The sequence below is a fragment of the Fringilla coelebs genome (assembly GCF_963513975.1).
Source record: "Fringilla coelebs genome assembly, chromosome: 5".
In the NCBI taxonomy this organism is placed as follows: domain Eukaryota; kingdom Metazoa; phylum Chordata; class Aves; order Passeriformes; family Fringillidae; genus Fringilla; species Fringilla coelebs.
In genome coordinates, this window is record NC_140033.1 from 57,101,878 (window position 1) to 57,120,979 (window position 19,102).

Genomic DNA, 19,102 nt, shown 5'->3' on the forward strand with positions numbered 1-19,102 from the left:
ATTCCTCTGTTCCTTCAGCTGTGTTTCTTTGTGTTGAGGTAAAGCAGCATCATAGTTAGAGTGAGTTAGAGTTAATCAGCAGTATTATGAGAAAGGCCAGGGGAATTTAACATTAAAAGATGAAGAGCATGACTAGAAGGTTAAAAAAAATAAAACAGTTGCTTGGACACAGAAATCATGTGGCTACTCTTTAATTACATCAGAACTACAGAGGGCTTTCCAGTAAGACCACAGAACTACATAAATAATACATCCTTATCAGCACAGAATGATAATTAACAGATTTATGCATAATTCCAGTTTGGCAACTCAGAAAGAAAGAAAGAACAAAAAAGCAACTCAGAAAGAAAGAACAATCACAATGCAGTCATTAATGAGGCCCTGATAGTGCAAGACGTGTCCCCAAACTGTCTTTATGTGCTGAGACTTGCTCAGTAGGATTATTCAGAGTATTTCTGCAGGAGTGGACTGGGGCAATAAGTGCTGCTGCCTATTCTCTGTGCTGACTGATACCTGCCAAATAAAAATTAAAAATAAAAAAAAAAAATCTCCAGTTTTGCAGTCACAGATAGCTGGAATGTTTTTATATCTCACTGAATTTATTCACCGTCAGCAGCCTACAGGGCCACCAGTGAAGTGGTAATGGAATCTGTCTTTAGCAGAGCTCCATAAGCTTCACTATTCAGCTGAGTGGAAGGTGGTAAAAGGTTTCCCAATGACAATTGAAAAACTTCTTAATGAAGTTGGCCAAAAAGACAGTTTTCACTATCTTTTCAGGTGAGATGGTGTCATGTATTTTAAATTTCAGATGAGACACACAAAGTGCTCTAAAGAAAGCAGAAACTTTACAGTTGCTTTCCTTATCTGAACTAGAACCTTTTAATCCCTTTGCATTCAAAATTCCGCAGTGTGAAAACACCTCACCCTTCGGGAACTTCAGTGAAAATGGATGAAACACTTTACTTACACAAGTTATGCTTTCAGGTTCAAAGCTGTACAAATGTTAAAGACATTTTAAATAATTTCACCAATTTAATAGACTGTCTGTCAAGTAGCCAGGGTGTTCACTGTTTTCCTCTTCCACTGTAAGACAAGACACAATGGGGAGAAAAAAGTTGTGGATGAAGGAAAGTTCAGCCAGCCAAAGTTTTCAGCTTTCAGATGTGCCTCAGGCACAGATTCAGGGCAGTGTGACTGCTCAGCTGAGAGAGGCAGCATTTCTAAAAACAATCATGTCTTCTCTCATTTTTAAATGTAGGAATTTTTCTGTTTGCTGAAGAAGAAAACTACAGACCATGTCCAGAGGGGTAAGTTAGCACATGGCAAAAAGATATTCATGCTGAAGAAAATAATGGATTTGTTCTTCATTTGTGCATTGCTCTCAGTCAGGTCTAAAATCAGCTGATCTGAAAGTGCATGGCTTACCCAGGTTTGGCTGGTTATTTCCTACCACAGAGATGGAAATGTTATCCCACCTAGTTTTTTTCAAACAAGCTGCCAGTTCTGCTTATCTCTCTCAGATATTTCCCCTGCTATAGCAACAACGGGCAGGAAAATACTACTAACATTTGTAAAAACCCACCTTCAGAGGATTTTGTGGGCATGCAAATTACACTTTCACTGATTTAACTTTAGAAGTGCTCATATATTTTGTCCAAAGAATTATGCTCATTTTTAATTCTGCTTTTTTCTCTCTCCAAAATGCCACTGGGTTTTTTTGTTTTGTTTTGTTTTGGCTTGTTTTTTTGTTTTTTTTTTTGTGGTGGGTTTTTTGTTTGTTCATTTGTTTTTTGGTTTTTGTTTTTTGCAGATCCTCAGCTCCATTTCCCAAAAAAAAAAAAAAAAAAAAAAAAGTCTGTGGTGGCTGAAGAGGTGAGAGATTTAAGGGCAGAGGACATGGAGAGCAAAGGTTTAGGGTCTCAGCCTGGTGATGTGAAGCCAACAGCTCCTCTCCTGGGGTTCTTATGGATTCTTTTAAACCTTTGCACCAAACCCAGTGGAGGAATAAAATTTTCACAAGCAAACAATACACTATAGAAAAAGTTACCCCAGAAAAGTTTTGGGGTGAAAAATTCAATTGAAAAATAGCCATTCCCTTGAATCCAAACCAGTAAAACATTCAAAGAGAAAATTAAAAGCAGAATATACAAATATTTACCTGCTATCATTATGTGGCTCATGTTGTAATCTGTGTAAATATGCACTCCAATACAGGGCTCTTTGTTCAACAATATCTCAGTTCAAAACAGACCTTCTAGATTAATTTGCTAGTAAGTGAAATACTGAAAAACCACTTTAAAAAAAGTCAGAGTAAGACAAAACACACATTTACCTTCTTGTGCTTTCTGTAAGGAAGCAAGGAACAGTGCAGCAGCTTCAGGAAGGGATAAAGGATTCGTGTTATGGCTGCGTGCTTCTAGAATGAAAAAATCAGAGGTGCAAGGTTTGTTAGTGTCTGATGGCATTTCTTGACTTTGTTCCTTGCTTTTTTATTATTTCTATAACTAGAGACTCAAAGACAAGAAAATATTGTCTCCTTCATTCTATAACATTGTCTGCTCAAAACCAGCCTGAAAATTAACACGAGAGATTAGCAATCCTTTTAAAAGGGAGGTTATTTCAAAGTCCCTCAGAAGGTAAAAGGAAGATTTTCCTTTTTTGTAAGTTCCTGACTTTTTTACAACATCCTGTTCCCTCCAGAACCTTGCCTAGTGTGGGTTGATGACATCTGCTACTGTTATTTGTCGCTTCAGCACAATTAATAGCTTGACTTGATTTCTTTTTTCCCAGGTGCAGAAAGAAAGTCAAAAGCACTGATGAAAATCCCACTTAGCAGCCAGGTCAGTCTGGAAATTATGCAAATAAAATCACACAGGTGCACCAGAGAGGAAGGTCAGTCTTTGTCATATGCTGGTTGGAATGAAAGGACTAAAAAAAAAAGGGGTTTAGTTGTTTCCTTGGCTGTGATTCCAGGAAAACAAATCCCCTCCCATTTCCAGGGATTTCTCCCAAAAGCTGGGGAGGTGGATGGGCTCCACAGCCCTGTGCTGATGGACTCACCAAGCTGCACTCTGTCATACAGGTCCTTCCTCTGGCTCTCATCTGCGATGAAGCGACGTCCCTCTACAAAAGCAGTTGAGACAAGGGTGAAAACAAGAAAACAACCTCCAGACTTGTTGTAATTCCTACTTCATAATCCCTAAAGGACTCTTTCCAATTTTGTATGTGGTCAAGAGCCTTCAATCTCTTTGCTGGACTATGAAGTATTGCCTTTTAAATTGTATTTTTATTAAAAAAAAAAGAAAAAGAAAAAAAAAAGAAAAATAAAAAAACCCATCCCAAATCCCAAACTAACAAAATAAAATCACTCTGCTTCCTGTGCATTAATAAGAATGATAAAAAGCTCAGTAGGAAAGTAATGCAATGCATTATTCAGTTGGAAAATTTTTTTTTAAATAACAAAAAGGGTCAAAATCTTCACTTTTATTAATAGAAATAATTGTATTCATGTCACTAGAACTTTTAGTTATATCTACAGTTGTTTGGAGCTTATATTTATTTTATGTTGGAATTACTTATATTGTCTTTCTTTTGCATTTCTTTCAGGATTATGACCTTCTCTTTTTTTCTCTTATTTACAGGGAGCTTTTTTTCCTCCTCCCTTAATACTTGCCCTCCCTGATGTCTTTTAATTTTAAGTCAAAAATTCAGAATACAATTTTTCATATTAACATTTCTGTTATATTTGATGATTTGGATCAAAGGACAACATCCCTAACTGAGTACAGAATCTGAGAGTATCCTGAGTGGGAAGGACCCACAAGGACCATTGAGTCCGACTGGGAAGTGAATGGCCTGTACAGGGACCAAAGGTGGGACCATGACATAATTAGCACCCTGCAATTAGCACATCCTCCCTGCAAGCCTCAAAACTTCTACCCCACAGCATCCTCAGGACCTCCTGCTTGTGTGGAACCAAGGAATAATCTGGGGGAGGGAAATTATCTCTTCAAAATGGAAAGAGCTCAGGACTCACGTGCACCCTTCAAATAGAGCATGGCCTGAGGAGTCCAGTTTCTCCTTTGGAAATGAGCCTTTATGCCAAAAAAAGAAAAAAAAAATTAAAAAAGAGGGAAAAGAGACATGTCAGCATTCCATGCCATTGCTAATTAGTGCAAATACTTAATGGCACCAAGTTCTGAGCTTCATGAGCTGCAGCCTGGGCTCACCTGAGGGGCACTCCAGGAGCAGGCGACGAGGGACGCTGCCAGGAGCAGCACCAGGGCAGACGCGGAGGGTTTATGCAGCCCCTGTGCACAACAGAGAACCACAAGGTGCAGGAAGGGTCTTTCACATCTGCACATCCTCCCCAGCTACTGCCTTGTCCCTGTCTTGTCCCAAACCTCCTCTTGATAAGGGCGTGCTGGTCTGATCAGAGGATTAACCTTAAATTCAACTTTATTCTTTTTACTCAAATGCATTCTGTCCTGGTGAGAGCTGCCATCAAGGCGAGCACCTTTTGTGGTCCTGTTTACAAGGACATCAGATCCTCCAGAAATGAGGATAATGTACAAACTAATGGGTAAAGATGGTATAAAATCTACCTTGATTTTACCAAACCATAGACAACAAGCAAATGTAGGGGGCTTGTCATTCCAAACAAACAAACAAACAAACAAACCAAGAGACAAAATCTCTACTTCCTCAGGTTAAAAAGAAATGAAAAAATGTTTTAAATTTAGCATCCCATAAATATCAACCACGATTAAAACAAGTCACAAGACAGGTTTTTTTGATTCTTGGAGTTTGTTCACTGATGCAGCACATGCAAATGGAAGCACTGAGCATGAATCCTCCGTGCACAAGTTGCACCTCTGCTTGTTCATACAGACCCTGTTGTTAGTCATGTATTGGTAACAGTGATGGGCACCAGAATCTAACTCCATGTTTCACAGTGGTTCATTTCATCCTGAGTTTGAGAGGTTGTACTATTGGTGTATGTTTAATGCAGCTGTTTAAAATACATAAAATATATCTATGTGTGTATTTCTGACAGGTTATTTTTAAGGAAAATTTCTTAAGCCCCCATGCAGTTCCTAAATATTGCACTCACATGAAAAAGAAAGCATTAATTGCAAACTGAATGTTTGCTACAGACCAAAAAATTCTCACTTACCTTCATACTTATCTCAGTGACAAACCTTCAGTCTTCTTTCCCTGGGATGATGTGTCACAAGATCTCCTTCCTACATGGCCAGGGGTCCCTTTTTAAAATCTTCAGAGTGGAGATGCCCTCCCCTTCCGTGGCGGGGCGGAGGAGTCTGAAGGGATCTCTTGTCAGCCCTGTAGATGGAGAAGCAGAAGGTCTGATGACTCCTGAGGGAAACCTGCAGCCTTGCAGGAAGTCCTGACTGAAATGATTGAAAGATGGATGCACTTGGAGATGCACCCCATTAAACAGGTGAACACCTCCTGAATACATCAGCGTCAGCCCTGTGTGTTTGCAACGCTCACCTTGCTGCTGGATGATCAATAATCACAGCCAGAGTGGGTATTAATATGGATGGTGGGAGTTTACCCAGGATAATCTGCAACAGATCAGATTAGCATCCATTGTGGGAGCTGGAAAAGCTGGTAAATTACTCGCCAGCATCAAGAAAAAAGTGACTTACCCAGTGTCACTAGCTTGAAGTTATTCCTTGCATACATTCAGAGGATGTAGTCTGTGGTTTGATTCTCTAATGATCTTTTGCATCTAGTTTTCTTACACACAAGTAAAAATATAAAGCTCAACAACACCAACAACAAAAAAGGCCAAAAATACCCAATCCTGAACTCCTAATAGTCAGAAACACTTTTCTGTCCCATGGATTGGCTGGAGTAAAAGTCCATGGGCTTGAATAGGTTAAACAGTGGAGCAGTGAACAGAAAAAAAGGCAGGGATCAGGGAAGTAATTTCCATGAGCTGCTTCTGGGTGATTGTTGGGCTCATTGCAGTCATGGTGAGTTGGTTTGGTCCTCAGGCAAAGAGTTAATCCCACTTGATGCCTGGCCTTGCTCACTCTGTAGCCAGGGTTTTCATCTCTCCTCCTGTACTTTGTAAACTCGATGGAAGCAGAAGGAGAAGCAAAGCAAACAGGGAGGTAGAAATTTGCTGGTTGGAAGATTGGCCAATGGAAAGTTTACTGCAGCAGCCTCATGAACAGGGCCAGCCCATGGCGTGACAAAAATCCAGGTTTGGCCATGCATTGTGACAGACCCTGGCTCATGGATGCGGAGTTCAAGGGGGAGTGTGCAGACAGGCACTGCTGCTGCTCACTGTGAGCTCCTCCCTGCGTTGGGTGTCTGTGGACACTGCTCCAAAGCACATTATCCAGTGAAGGTGCAATTGCTGTCCAGTTTTTGGGGTATCCCTCTGTTCTCTGCTCATGCCACACAGAATTGCCCACTGAATATACAGAATTGCCACCAGCTGCAGAGGCAAGAAACCAGAGGGAAGTTCAGGTTTTGGTCTCAAGCAGCTCCTCTGGTGGCTGGGAGCTGCTGTTACCCTTTTTAAAAGGCCATGCCCTGATGCATCCTAGCAGAAGGGATTCCACTTGCATCACTTCACTGTGAAGTTTCTTTTCCCTGCTCTTTTCCCTGTGCTCTGACAGATCAGAGACATTTCTTGATGGTGCTTAACCCTTAGCCTTAGAAGGAGGCTGTGCATTTCATCCAGGAGACATTTAGCATGCAGAGGCTTGGAAAAGGTAAAGCTACTCCCCTATTGCTTTCTGGAGTGACTTCAGATCTTCCTGTTATGCACAGACCACGGGGCTGAAATCAAAACATTCAGCTGAGCCTGTGAAAATTAACCCCCTGCCTTTGGGATTGGCAGTGTGAAGTATGATGTCTTCAGGATGGTTCTCCTTGTGGTAGTAAATGTTTCTGGCACTGAAAAGAAACCCTGCTTTTCCTGCCACTGGAATGAGACAAGATAACACAAAAGAAAAAGCGGGGGGGAAGCAGCTCAGCCCCTCCAGTTGCAGATGGGGAGAAGAGGAGGAGAACGGGAGGCATGGAGAAAGATGCTGTAGGAAAACAGCTTCAGTTTTTCTTGTGACCATTTGGCAAAATCTGAGACTCTGACTTAGTGTTGCTGGAGCCTCAGTCTCTCTTCCAAACCTGCCTGTATTCTGAGTCCCATGGGAATCCTTGTAGAGATTTGGGCTTGTTTGAAGCTACCTGGAGGGCAGCAGGGAGCTGAACTGAGCAGATCAAAATCTGAACTGCCTTGTCATGGGACAGGTGACCAGCGGTTCAAGAACAAAAGCAGGATCTTGACAGCATCATCTAAAATTAAATGGTTTTATTGCTGTACCATTAGATGCCTCAGTGCCACCATGGTGTCTAAAAGTCAGGAGTTTAGTCACTACCTGTAGCACGAGACAGTTGACCTTGACCTTTCCCATCAGGTGAAATGAACCCAATCTCAAACTGCATTTCCATAATAGCTTGGGGCTTTGGGATTTTTTTTTATTTTCCAATGGTTTTTATTTTTCCCTTAAATTGTCTGTGCCTTTATGACTTATGGTTCTAAATCCATTTATTTTTACTATGACCACTGACTCCAAGTTGCTTCGGTTTTCAAACAAAAGTGTATTTCAGAACCTCCTCCTTGGAAGTCTGTAAGGACTCTGCTTGCAGAAGAAAGAACTCCAGGTTCGTCAGTTCTACACTTCAGGGATCAAAATTCAAGAGAATTGGCTTCTCCCTTCAAAGCTTTTTTTTACCATGATTCTCTGAAAAGGTGGCCATCTCACCCTTCCCAGAAATCCAGCCACCTCTAGGATGGTGTATGGGACACAGTTTATTTGTAAACAGGGGCAGGAGGCAATGTTTTGGGAAGGCAGTGCAGGCACTGAGAGTGTTTGCATTCACAAAAGAACTGTGGCTCTGTGTGGGCACATGTGAGCTCGTGCTCTTGAAAAATGAAGCAGCCTATAATGGGGTTATGGATCATAACACACCAAAAAGCTGTGGCACCTTGGGAGGATGAGCTGTGCACCAAACACTCGTTGTCAGCGCTGCCATTTCTCAGCTGATTCACCTGGAGGAGGAAGTGGCTCTGGCATGAAATCAATATCCTGAGAGAGAAAAGTAGAGGGAAGCTTGCTATAGCAGCAGGACCCCTTGTTAGAAAGAACATAACCTATTCTTATTTTTTGAGATGATCTAAAGGGCACAGGCTGCATATCCTGATGCTGTAAGCGATACAAAGCTGATTTCTGGCATTGAAGTTCAGTGCTGAGGTGAGGGGAAAATGTTCTCTTGTGCTGGAGTTTTAACCAATGGGGTCAAACTTACCTCACTGACTTGCATCATGACCACGCACCTTCCCAAATATTTCCCTGGAAATGTTGGACACAGTCACTGTATCCTGCTAAGGGCAGCAGTGATCCATGGCTTGCTCCTGAGGAAAAGGTGCAGCTGGGGTGTGTGTAGGTGGTCACTGGGTACCTCAGCAAACACTGGTGCTGCCAAGGTATAAATCTCCCAGAATTTATGACCTTTGCTTTGTGCTTATTCTCATTTGCTTTGGGATTTTTTTTTTCCTGTTATTTTGGTAACTCTCTGGGAAATCCATCCCACGTGTGTCTGACACCTGAGCAGCACACAGCACAGCGTACTTCTGGCTCCTCCATGCTACTGGAGCATCATAAAAGGCTGTGAAATGTCATGGCAGAGCCTGCAAAGAAGGAAATTACAAAGCATTTTGCATTTCATTTGCAGTAAGTTGCATAGTAAGACAAGCTTTCTACCAGTAGCAAAGTCAAATATAGATTGTCCTGGAAGGATGTTGATTTGTTATCAATGAAAAACTCAGAATAGATTAGAAAATCCTTTTTTAGGACTCATTGCCCAACTGATCCTGCCCAGACACACGGTTATGAGCCATATGACCTCTTCTTTCTGTGCTAATTTTTTGTGTTTCTGTAATCTTTCAAAGCTGATTCTGGACTTTAACCCCATATGTCCCACTCAGACTAAGGGGAAATTTGTGTACAAGCTCCTTGTTTACCCTGTAAAACATGTTGACCAAAACAATCCAACCTGCAATCCATCAATACATTTGATGCCACACAAACATGTTTTTCAGTGTTATTTTCATAACAGACCGTAATTTATAGAACCATGGAATAGTTTGGGTTGGAAGACACCTTTAAAAGTCATCTAGTCCACCCCCCTACAGTAAGTAGGCATGTCTAAAATTCACCAGGGAAGGTGAATTTTCATGATGCAGCTCTGAAGGGAAGAGATACTCTCTGGTGTGAGCCAGGTGCATGATTAGAGGGGCCATCAGTTGCTGGCCTGAATTTATTTTACTATTCTATTGCACATTCAGCACCACAGTGTCTGTGGGTGCATGTCAAGCACTGCAGATTTGCTGGAGAAGCTTTTTGTCTTTTCTCTAGACTGTATGAGAAGAACTGTGCTAAAAACTCTTGAGGTGGAGAGCAAGGTGTAGAAAATCCAGCCTGTCAGAGATGATCTCACACAAGAGAGGTAACACAAGAGACTTTGCTGAGGACCAATGTGTGAGCAATGCTGCAGCCAGGTCCAGGTTCCACTGTTCTCACAAGTGTGTTTGTGAAAGAGAAGCAGCTTCAAGAGATAATTAGAAGTAAAATTTAAATATATTATGTGGGGTGAGGGGTGTTTGTAAGCATCAGGACAGAGTAGAAACCCACAAATTTTTGGAAAGTGTATGCATGTCAGAAAGAGGTGTTACTTCTGAAGTTCAGTGAACCATGGGGAGGGCACAACAATTGTTTTTTCCAAGCAATGGACAAGTCTGAAGCAAACATCAGGTGAAAAGACCAGCTGAAAAAACAGTTTTCTCCAGTCTGCAGGCTGGAAAGGAAATGTATTTACCCTGTAAATGGGCACTTACAGGGTAATTTAGCAGCAGCCATAGAGCTCTTCAGACAGGCAGGCTCTACTGCATGTCTTGATAATTTAATACAAAAAAAGGAATTAGTTAAGGATCCTAATGATTTTTTTTTTTCACAGAACTAAGGGCAGAGATGACAGTTAACAGAGACTATTTAATACACTATCAGCTCAAGAGACCTCAGCACTTTCTTCTTTTCAAAAGCGATGAGGGTGATGAAATTTATACAGCTCCCAGATTCCCTGTTCTAACCCTCAGAAATCAGGAGAGATCTGCCCCTGCCTGAAATATTGCTGTAGGTGGGAAAAGCAGGAAAGAACTGCTAATAGAAGGGAGAAACACCCCAGGAACCAGAGTTTTGACACAGCAATAACCTATATCACAACATTCCCTGCTATTTTAAACAATAATTAGAAGAGCAGGGAGACATCAAGTTGCACTGAAATTACAGGCAATTAATTTAACAGCTACAGGAGAGATGGGAGGGGGGAAAAAAAGTAAAAAGGCCAGGAAGCATGAGCTTGATGCTTGATTAGAACCTGGCTGCAGCTGGTGGTCCCTCTCAGCTGAGGGCTGAGTGGCAGCAACTGTACCTTGTAAAGATGATTTTCCAGCAGAAGAGCCCCCTGCTCATTTAATCGCTGAAGTTCAGTCAGCTCCTGCTCTTCAGAGGAACAGCTAAAGTAGCTGTGCTGTCTCCTTCAGACAAGGAAGAGAAGTTTTTTTTCCACGTGCTAGTGTAAGTATAAGGTCTTGGGCTGTTTTGTTTGTTTTAGTTATGATTTTTTTTTACTGGTATATTACAGAAAAAAAATCAAATACCCTTTAAAATACAGCATTACCCATATCTGCTTGAGGGCTCTTGTCTGCTTAAAGAACAGTCCTAAACTAATCACAGGGTATTTTAATTTAAAGCTAATTCATCTATCTCTTTAGAGATGGTACATCTGTAATAATGCCTCTCTAATATAGGATTGCTTCCACTTCCTGGCACTTATTTGAGGAGTAAATCTTTTAAGTGAGACATAGTTAAAAAGTAGTCTCTTCTCTAAAATTGCTCCCAGCTTCTTTTTATTCTTATTTTTTGAAGTATTCCTGTGGCTAAGGAGATATTCATTAGACTAAATGTTTCTACTTGTAGAAATACCAGAAAAATAAACTTCAAGATCTTGCCTCTGCTTATATAAACTAAGTTGCTGCCATGCAGGCAGCCTGTAATAAACTAGCTTAATTTAAACACTTAATATTTATGTTTATTACTATATTAATAAATATATATAATTTTATTATCACTTCAGAAGATTATATAAGTGTTAAGTGCTAGTGAAGCCTGCTGCTGTTTTGGGGGAAAGGAATTAATTTTTCTAAATTAAAAATTCATTTAAAATCTGGTTCTTGGGTGCTTCACCCAGCTTCATTGGGTATGCCATTATTATTTAATAATAGAGCTCCCAGCTGATCAGTTCAGGTGGTTGCAATGTGCAGGGTAAACATGGGAACCTCACTGGGAATGAGGATTTATCTCTGCAAAATGAACCTCCCATGCCTTAGTCACATGCAAACATGCTTATCTTGTAGGAAATACCTTTTAAATGTTGCCTGGGAGACTAGATAATAAAAATACACACAGGATGAGGTGCCTCTGTAGGGCATATTTCTTGTGTAATTCCCAGTGTGGCACCACGATAGCTGTGGCTGATTAGTACAAAGAACACTGAATTTTGGAGTTTTTTTGGTCTCATAGGCTCACAGAAATGCTGAAAGTCTTGTTGGTCTCACTTTTTCTACCTCACCCCTGCCACCCCCAGTAAAATTAAGTGCTCCCTTTAATTTAAAAAGTCCTCTGCTAATTTGCAGGGTGTCCTTCAGTTTTTATTTTCATTTCCCCTTACCTCCCTGCCATGGTTATGGTATTTAAGAATAAGCAGTGAGATTTCAGGAAGTATTTCCGTCTTTCTTCCCCAACATTTCCACATCAGCTTCTCGCTCCCTGGACAACAAAATGTCCTGTCGCAGCGGATAAGTGGAAAAAGGGTTTTCAAACCCCTGGATGCCAAAGCTCCAAGCTGGCTGCTGAATGGAAAAGCTGGTGTAAAATATGTGTGTGTTGATCACCCTGACCCTCCTATCTTGTGCCTGTTCCTTCCAGATACTTGGCAAGAGCAGGGAAATGAAGAAGTCTTTTGAACGTGGAGCTAAGAAACGGCACCACAACCCAGTGGACAGCATCTGCAGGAAGATCAAATCCATCCAAATGATGGACCAAGTCTCCAACCCCGCCTTGCAGATACCAAAATTTCAGTCCCGGAACTTCGACAGCCCCCAGGGCAGCATTAAAAAGAACCTGGAGGAAATACTGAAAGGGAGAAGCTGCAGGGGCGGCGAGGGCGCTCGCTCGGCCTCGGCCAGCCCTGGCAGCGACAGCGTCTTCTCCTCGCCCGCGGCCGGGCGCCAGGCTGCCAACAGCACCTACTGCGTCCTGGAGGGCAGCCGGGCGTCCGGCGGCTCCTGGGTGCCCTCCTCTCCCGTGGAGAGCTCCTCTCCATTCCGCCTTGGAGCCGGGGAGGCCGGTGCCCAGGGCAAACCCTGCGCTTCGGCCAACGCCGAGCCCAAAGATGCGCGGCCCAAGCAGAAGTATCTCACGTCGAGTCCGAATTTATATTTCTTCACCTCTGAAAAAAAGCCGGGAAGCGCTGTGGTCCAGCCTCACGCGCCAAAGACATTTTCTTCCACTGAAAGAGGTAAAAATACTGAAGGAAAACACCCCCTAATTTGGAATTCTAGACACCTGAACGTTCAGTCTATGCAAATGACATTTATTTATTACCTAAACTGGTAAAACGCATTTTAGTAGTGCTCAAGTCTTATAAGACTGCAAAAAGAGCTGAGGCAAATCTTAAATTTTCCCTAAAAAATATTAGTGTGCATGTAAAAAGTGAGTAATTAGTAAGGCAAGACTTTTTCAAATTTGCTTATTCATTTTTGGTTCAAGAGATAAAGATATTTTTAACAGTTTAAGAGATTGAGACTACTATGTGGCTAGTACTAGTACTAAACTTTTTTTTTAATAGCCAAATTTTATTTGTCTCTTAATTTAGCCTATGATTTGTCTATCAGACTGATTTTTGAAGATACAGGAGTTTTGGTTTTGTTCTTAGTTTGGGGTGGTTTTTTTTTTTTTTTGTGGTTTTGAGGAGTTTTTTTTGTTTTAGGGATTGTTTTAATAAGTTAATAAGTTAACTCTAATGATTTCTCTACAATATATCTGGAGGGGAGGGAAGAAATACCTGGCTTCTTAAATTGTCCTGTTTCATATGTTTACTCCATAGAAAGAATATCCAAAAATACGGGTATAAAAGTAAATGCATGGAATACTTCCCAGCTATGACCAGTTCCTGTTGTTTAGTGTTAAAAGCTTTGTTTTTATTGGTGGGGAAGCTGGTTAGCTGCTTTTGTTCTTTCAGTCACCTGGAATGAAAGTTACCATGAGCAAATAAAGACGGGCAATAACAGATTTATTCCTCACAGGAGGGAGGCAGACTATGGGGTACAAAGCTGACAACATGTATGACGTGAGCTTGATCTGTGAAGAGAACCTGCTGACCACCATCTTCTGTGCGTGTGACAGCCAACACACAGGTTTGCCAGGATTTTTTTATTGCTCTCTTTTGTTCTCCCCTCAACAGATTTCCAAGGTTCAGATCTTGTTTTGGTCCCTGAGAGATGCCAGACTCTGGGATGTGTAGGTGCCTGTGTTGTGGCAGATGTAGAATAAATGTGTAAATGTCTGTGCCTCTTTTGCATGGTGCCTGATCCTTCCCCTGCTGATCTTTGCAGGGCTTTAGCACAGGGGAAAGAGAGGAGCAACACATTTCTAGCAGTTACCCTTATTGCAAATTACTGTTTCTTTCTTTCAGCCTTTATCCTGTTAAGAACTTGGGAAACTTCAGGAGAATTCCTCCAAGTTCCACCTCAGACACGGCTAAAAGTAGAATCATGGAATGGTTTTGGTTTGGAAGGGACCTTAAAGATCATCTAGTTCCATCCCCCTTCCATGGGCAGGGACACCTTCCTCTATCCCAGGTTGCTCAGAGCCCCATCCAGCCTGGCTCTGAGGGCGAGGATCAGTATCATGTGTCAACTTCTGTTCCTCTTAAACTGAAGTCCACAAAACTAGTAAGCTGGAGTTTTGCACAGGAAAAAAAAAAAACACCACCACTACCAAAAAAAAAACCCCCCAAAAAACCCCTCAACCCAACAGAAGAGCTCTAAAAGACTTTTTTATGCAGATCCCATTCTAACTCAGTTCAGCAATCAGTTGCTTGTCTGCAGCTCTTGAGGGCAGTTGGATACAATGCAGTTCAGTTGCGTGGCCTTTTCCAGTTTTTTATGGTGCCTTGTCAGTCTTTGGCATTTGACCTCTGTTTCTGCCTTAGGAAAAGTGGCAGTGTCCAAGATAGTTGATTATTTGAGACACACGACCAGCCGGGACTCGGAGGACAGTGGTCTGGAGGAGCTCTGCAACAAGCTTGACCCGGAGCACAAAGACATCTCCGTGGACCTGGAAACCTATCACTCCATCATGGGAGAGTGGATTGAAGACTGTAAGAGAAAATGGTAACAGCATTTTACTAAATAAGTCTTCTGGGGAAAGAAGATGTTACAAGGTTCCCCTGTGGCTCTGGAAAGAAAGTGGTATTGGACACCATGTCCACAACACTGGGTTTGGCTAAAGTTTTGTAAGTGTTACAAAGTTGGTAAGCAGCCTGGTGTCCTGCTGATTTTGTGACCCTTGGTGCTCTCTTCTTTCAGGGAAGAAGGTGCTACTGAGAAATCATCATCAAGCACAGAAGATCTGGAATCTCAAGTACCTAAAAACATCTCTGAAGGTGCAGAACATTTTACTCTGTTTCTGTTCAGGAAAGCTCCACTTTCCTGCTCTCTAACCAAAACCCACACCTCTTTCAGCCAGCAAGATGCATGTCCAGATGAATGTTACATCAGGAAGCCTGGAGGCTTTTGGGGGTGATGTGTCTAAAGGAGACATGTGAGTCCATTTAAGCAATTCTTTCTCAGCATATAGTACTCCTGGCTTTGAACCACTTGGCAGAAATTCCAAGTGCCTTTATTTTGGAACACTATCCTTGGAGATTTTAACGCTCACCTCAGTCTGCAGGAGCTCTTGATTCTGTCACCACCTTCTGCTCACACTTGAAATACAACCAGTATTTTTTCCTACTTCTATCTTGGTGCTTCTGTGTCCATTTGCCTTTTTAATCTGTGGCCAGATGTTTGTCATGTCCTTCCCTGTTTAAGCTGGTTCCTTCCCTCCACCAAATTTCAGTTGTCTGATGACAAGAAGATATTATGACCTGAAAGTCTGGTCTTTGCATTTTTTTGGGGATTGTGTTTCTTATGATAGGGAGTTTGTTGAGGTGAGGTTTTGTTGTTGGTTTGGGTTTTGTTGTTGGTTTGGTTTTTGGGGGTTTTTTTGGTGGTAGTAGTAGCAATGAAGTCTGTGATTTGGACTGTTAATGGCAAAGTACTTAACAAAGAGCAGAAGTTTCATTTGTAGTTTATGCCTAGTCAGAAATCTAACATCTGCTCTCTAAAGCTTCCCTATAATTTCTCAGGATCTCAAAAGAATGATCCTCATTGAAGTTTTGGTTGAAAGCATAAAGGGGGAAAAGAAAGGACCCAGAAATTGCAGAGCAAATACAGAAGCATCACTAGTGGCCCAAGAGGTGATTAGCAAAATCTTAAAGCACTCTCATGCAGGCATCCAGCTGTGGCACTTTCTGACAGCAAACTCCAGTTGAAGGGAGCAGAAAAATGCTTAAAACCAAAAGTTCTTGATGCCCATAAAACTGGAGAACAGACTTGGAGCTGCTCTGTTATCTCTGTGCAGAGCAAATGACTGGACACTGCAGCATCACAAGTCCTCTGTGGGCTCTGCTCTTGCCTCTGATCAGTGCAGTAGGATGCTTTAGAGTCTGAAGTCGATGAAATCACCTTTCTCACTCTTCCCTGGCTTTTTCACTGGGACAGGGAGACCTCTGACTTGATAACCTGCCTTGCGGACCTGCAGTACAACAATCAGAAGCTTCAGGAAGAGAACAACAAGCTGAAGCTCACCCTGGAAGCTTTGGATGAGACCAACAGCAAGCTCCTGACAGATAATGAGCACCTACGTCAACAATTAAAAAGGTAGGGGACTCTGATGGCACCAGGCCTGCCATGGGCAGGGCTGTCATCTTCCAGCCTTGCTTCCATGCTGTTCTCCTCACTATTGCTTCATCACAGTGGATTTCTTGCCTTTTTGCAATAAGGTTTAACCTTCTTGCCTGGCTGTTCTGCTCTGTTCCTCCTGGTTGTTATAGAATCATTCCTCTCAGAGCCAGGTTCCTGCAGCATGTGGTGGTGTGGGGGCACACAGGGAGAACCTCAGGCTAAAGCAAACAATAAAACAATATACATCTTTTGAAAAGGCATCACATCACCAAGATAAGAGCCAAGCACTGGAAGGCTTCTAGTCCTAGACCTCATTCTTGTTGCCAAGCAGAGGGAAAACGAGTGTCTAAAAGCTATTTTGCTGCACGTTTGGTGGACTGGGGTGAATTGTGTCACTTGTTCAGCCTTTCTGTAGCCTGAGGACATTCAAGTGCCATGAGTACAAGCCCATTTTTCATTGTGCTCATCTGGCCTAATTGATTACACTGTTATGGTTTGTTCAGCTGGCAAGCTGTTCCCAGGGTTTTCAGGGGAGATTAAGGCAAGAGGGTAACTGGGGTAGCTGGCAAGGGACATGTGCCCCTACGTGGGACCACCTGCTCTGGGATGCTCTGCAGGATCAAGTCAGCTTGGGAAAGGGCCTTGCTTTAATGCATGGTTTGGGGCTTATCAGATCAGGGTAAGAAAATAGTGCAGAGCTCATCTTTGAATACTGAAATGGTTTCTCCAACTGTGAGCCATGAAGTGTTGTAAAGATGAATTTGTGTTTGGGTAACCTGAGATATTTAACTGTAAGGAGCTAAATTTATAATACATTTTTTAAATAGCTTTGTTTGCATCCAGCTGTCTTGGATGAGGTTTCATCCCTCACTGTAAGACTGGAAGAGGGTGATAAAAAGGAAGTAGAACCATGAGATTTGTTTCCTGGACAGAAGTGATGGGCTTAAACTTGATTGTTGCTCTTCTGTTAAGTGTCATGCCAAAAATTAAGCCCCTGGTGGCTTCTAAAAATACTGTTTCCAGCCTGTCTAAACAACCAACATTAACTGGCTGAACTTTCTCTGGATTTGCTTCCCCCTGTGCAGTGTCCAGCACTCTGTGTTGAAAGCCAAATCCCTGGAAGAAGAGCTAGAGGAAGCAAGGAACAACCTGAACGTGTCAGAAGAGGAAAGGGAGCAGATTCTTTGGCACAGCAGGCAGCTAGTAGGTGCTCTTCCTTCTTGTTTCCCTTTACAGCGCCTCACACCTTGCTGGAACCGTGGTGTGGATGCTCAGACTGTTAAAAATCAGAAGTAAGACCTTCTCTGTGCCTTTGTGAAGGCTCATGAGCTGCACCAGCCTCAGCTCCCCCCTTTTTGTGTGTTCTCTGAAACAAAGGGATTCAACACCACAGCTGTGGATGTGTTTGTGATCTGTTGCTTACATGCTAAAAACAACTCTTCTGTTTTTCTTTTTCTTTTTTTTTGTTTCTTTGTTTTTTCCCCATAAACTTGATCAGGAAAAAGAAAATCAGTCTCTCAACATCAAAGTTACTTCTCTCCAGGAAGAGGTAAAATAAATCATGATTTGACATGTTCTCACCTAGCTAAAATTTGCCATTAAGAAATAAAATGTTTGTCAGACTTTGAAGCCCTGCATGCTAATTAGGTTATCAAAATATCTAACACTTTAAAAGGCTGATCTGTCATAAAACTTTATAGCTTGAGGTAGCACTGTGCTGCTTATTTTCCACTTGCCAGGAGAGTAAGGATATCAGGTTAAGGAAGCATAAGGACAAACTACTCTTCTACCACCACCTTTTTTCCAAGATTTATAGGCAAATTCCATGTATTTCTGGTTCCCACAGCTATAAACAGACAAACTCTGTATTGAAACAATCTCCATCCAACACTTTATCACTTCATATTCACTTCTGTTTTCCTCCCTTAAATCCAAAAGAGTAATTTTGTATAGAGCTGTAACACCAAAAATAAGTAACAAAAATAATTTTAAAAAATGCAGTAGGTGGGATCTCCCATCCCAGATGGATCCATTGACACTGGCCAAGGACCTACAGGAGTTCTCTAGGGAATGCAGCTCCATAAGCAGAGAATCCCTAAGCTTGTTTTTTGTTCAGAGAAGAGTTGTTCATTCTTTGTCACTGTTGTTTTTGTTTGATTTTCTTTTTACTTATTCAGAGCAACTATTTTATAAACCAGGTGATGTAGTTTTTTAATGCTTGCTTACAGACTGTATGTCAAACTTTTCAGGGGGAAATGGAGAAACAGGTTAAATCAAAGACAGTAAAGAAAATCAGCACCTTCAGATCAGCCTTTCTGCAAAGCTCCTTAGTCCAAGCTGCTATTAAACCACATCTTTCTGAAAGCCATTCTCATGCTGCAGGGCTGACTTTTCTTTAGCTCTCCAGGTCTGGCAGTGGTTATAAACCACATTTTGAGAGGTTTTCTCTTTTGCTGGTGCTCTGGGTGGGAAAAGAAGCAGAAGCAGTTTTGGTGGGGCAAACACATGCAATGTATGTGCAAAAATGCTGGTACTGCTTGAGAGTAGGCAGCAGCTTGGGGGTGGAGATGTCATTTTTGCCTGGTTTCTTCAAAGAGAAGCTGTCAATCCATTCAGCTGTGCCTAAACATTCTGTGTCTTGTTTAGATTATTAGGAATAGCATGGACACCAGCGGGCTGCAAAAGAAGATTTTGGAGCTGTCTAAAAATGCAGCAGAGCTTCAAGTAAGCATTTCAAAGCTGAGAGGTATAAAAAGTCAGCCTGGATTTTACTTGGGTCTAAGGAAGGGGGAATTTCTGCTGCTGGAAGGCAAACAGTCCTGAACCTCTCTGTGTTGAAGGACTGCAGTGAAATAATCGTTTGGAGAGTGTGACAGCTTTCACCAAGGAAGCTGCTGTCTGGAGGCAAAAAACTAGGCTGATGGAAACAATCCA

The 19,102-nt window shown here is 42.0% G+C and overlaps 2 protein-coding genes across 2 annotated transcripts in view; one reads left to right on the forward strand and one right to left on the reverse strand.

The window, feature by feature from the left end:
- Window positions 1-1,024: 1,024 nt before the first annotated feature.
- On the reverse strand, window positions 1,025-4,367 carry SPX (spexin hormone; the record flags this gene model as incomplete). The annotated part of the gene is made up of 5 exons (XM_084206109.1): window positions 4,230-4,367; window positions 4,037-4,094; window positions 3,061-3,123; window positions 2,333-2,416; window positions 1,025-1,083 (listed from the first exon to the last, which is right to left on the reverse strand). The coding sequence occupies exons 1-5, from the start codon at window positions 4,362-4,364 to the stop codon at window positions 1,025-1,027; spliced, it is 399 nt and encodes a 132-aa protein (XP_084062235.1). The 5' UTR covers window positions 4,365-4,367.
- A 7,740-nt stretch (window positions 4,368-12,107) lies between these two features.
- The window catches only part of IRAG2 (inositol 1,4,5-triphosphate receptor associated 2), a gene marked incomplete at both ends in the record, with an annotated part of 34,527 nt that continues 27,532 nt past the window's right edge, over window positions 12,108-19,102 (forward strand). The window contains 9 exons of the mRNA XM_084205793.1: window positions 12,108-12,678; window positions 13,466-13,576; window positions 14,374-14,554; window positions 14,750-14,826; window positions 14,906-14,984; window positions 15,986-16,144; window positions 17,254-17,371; window positions 17,667-17,717; window positions 18,815-18,892. Coding sequence (XP_084061919.1) covers window positions 12,108-12,678; window positions 13,466-13,576; window positions 14,374-14,554; window positions 14,750-14,826; window positions 14,906-14,984; window positions 15,986-16,144; window positions 17,254-17,371; window positions 17,667-17,717; window positions 18,815-18,892 — 1,425 coding nt within the window. The remainder of the gene's footprint in view (window positions 12,679-13,465; window positions 13,577-14,373; window positions 14,555-14,749; window positions 14,827-14,905; window positions 14,985-15,985; window positions 16,145-17,253; window positions 17,372-17,666; window positions 17,718-18,814; window positions 18,893-19,102) is intronic.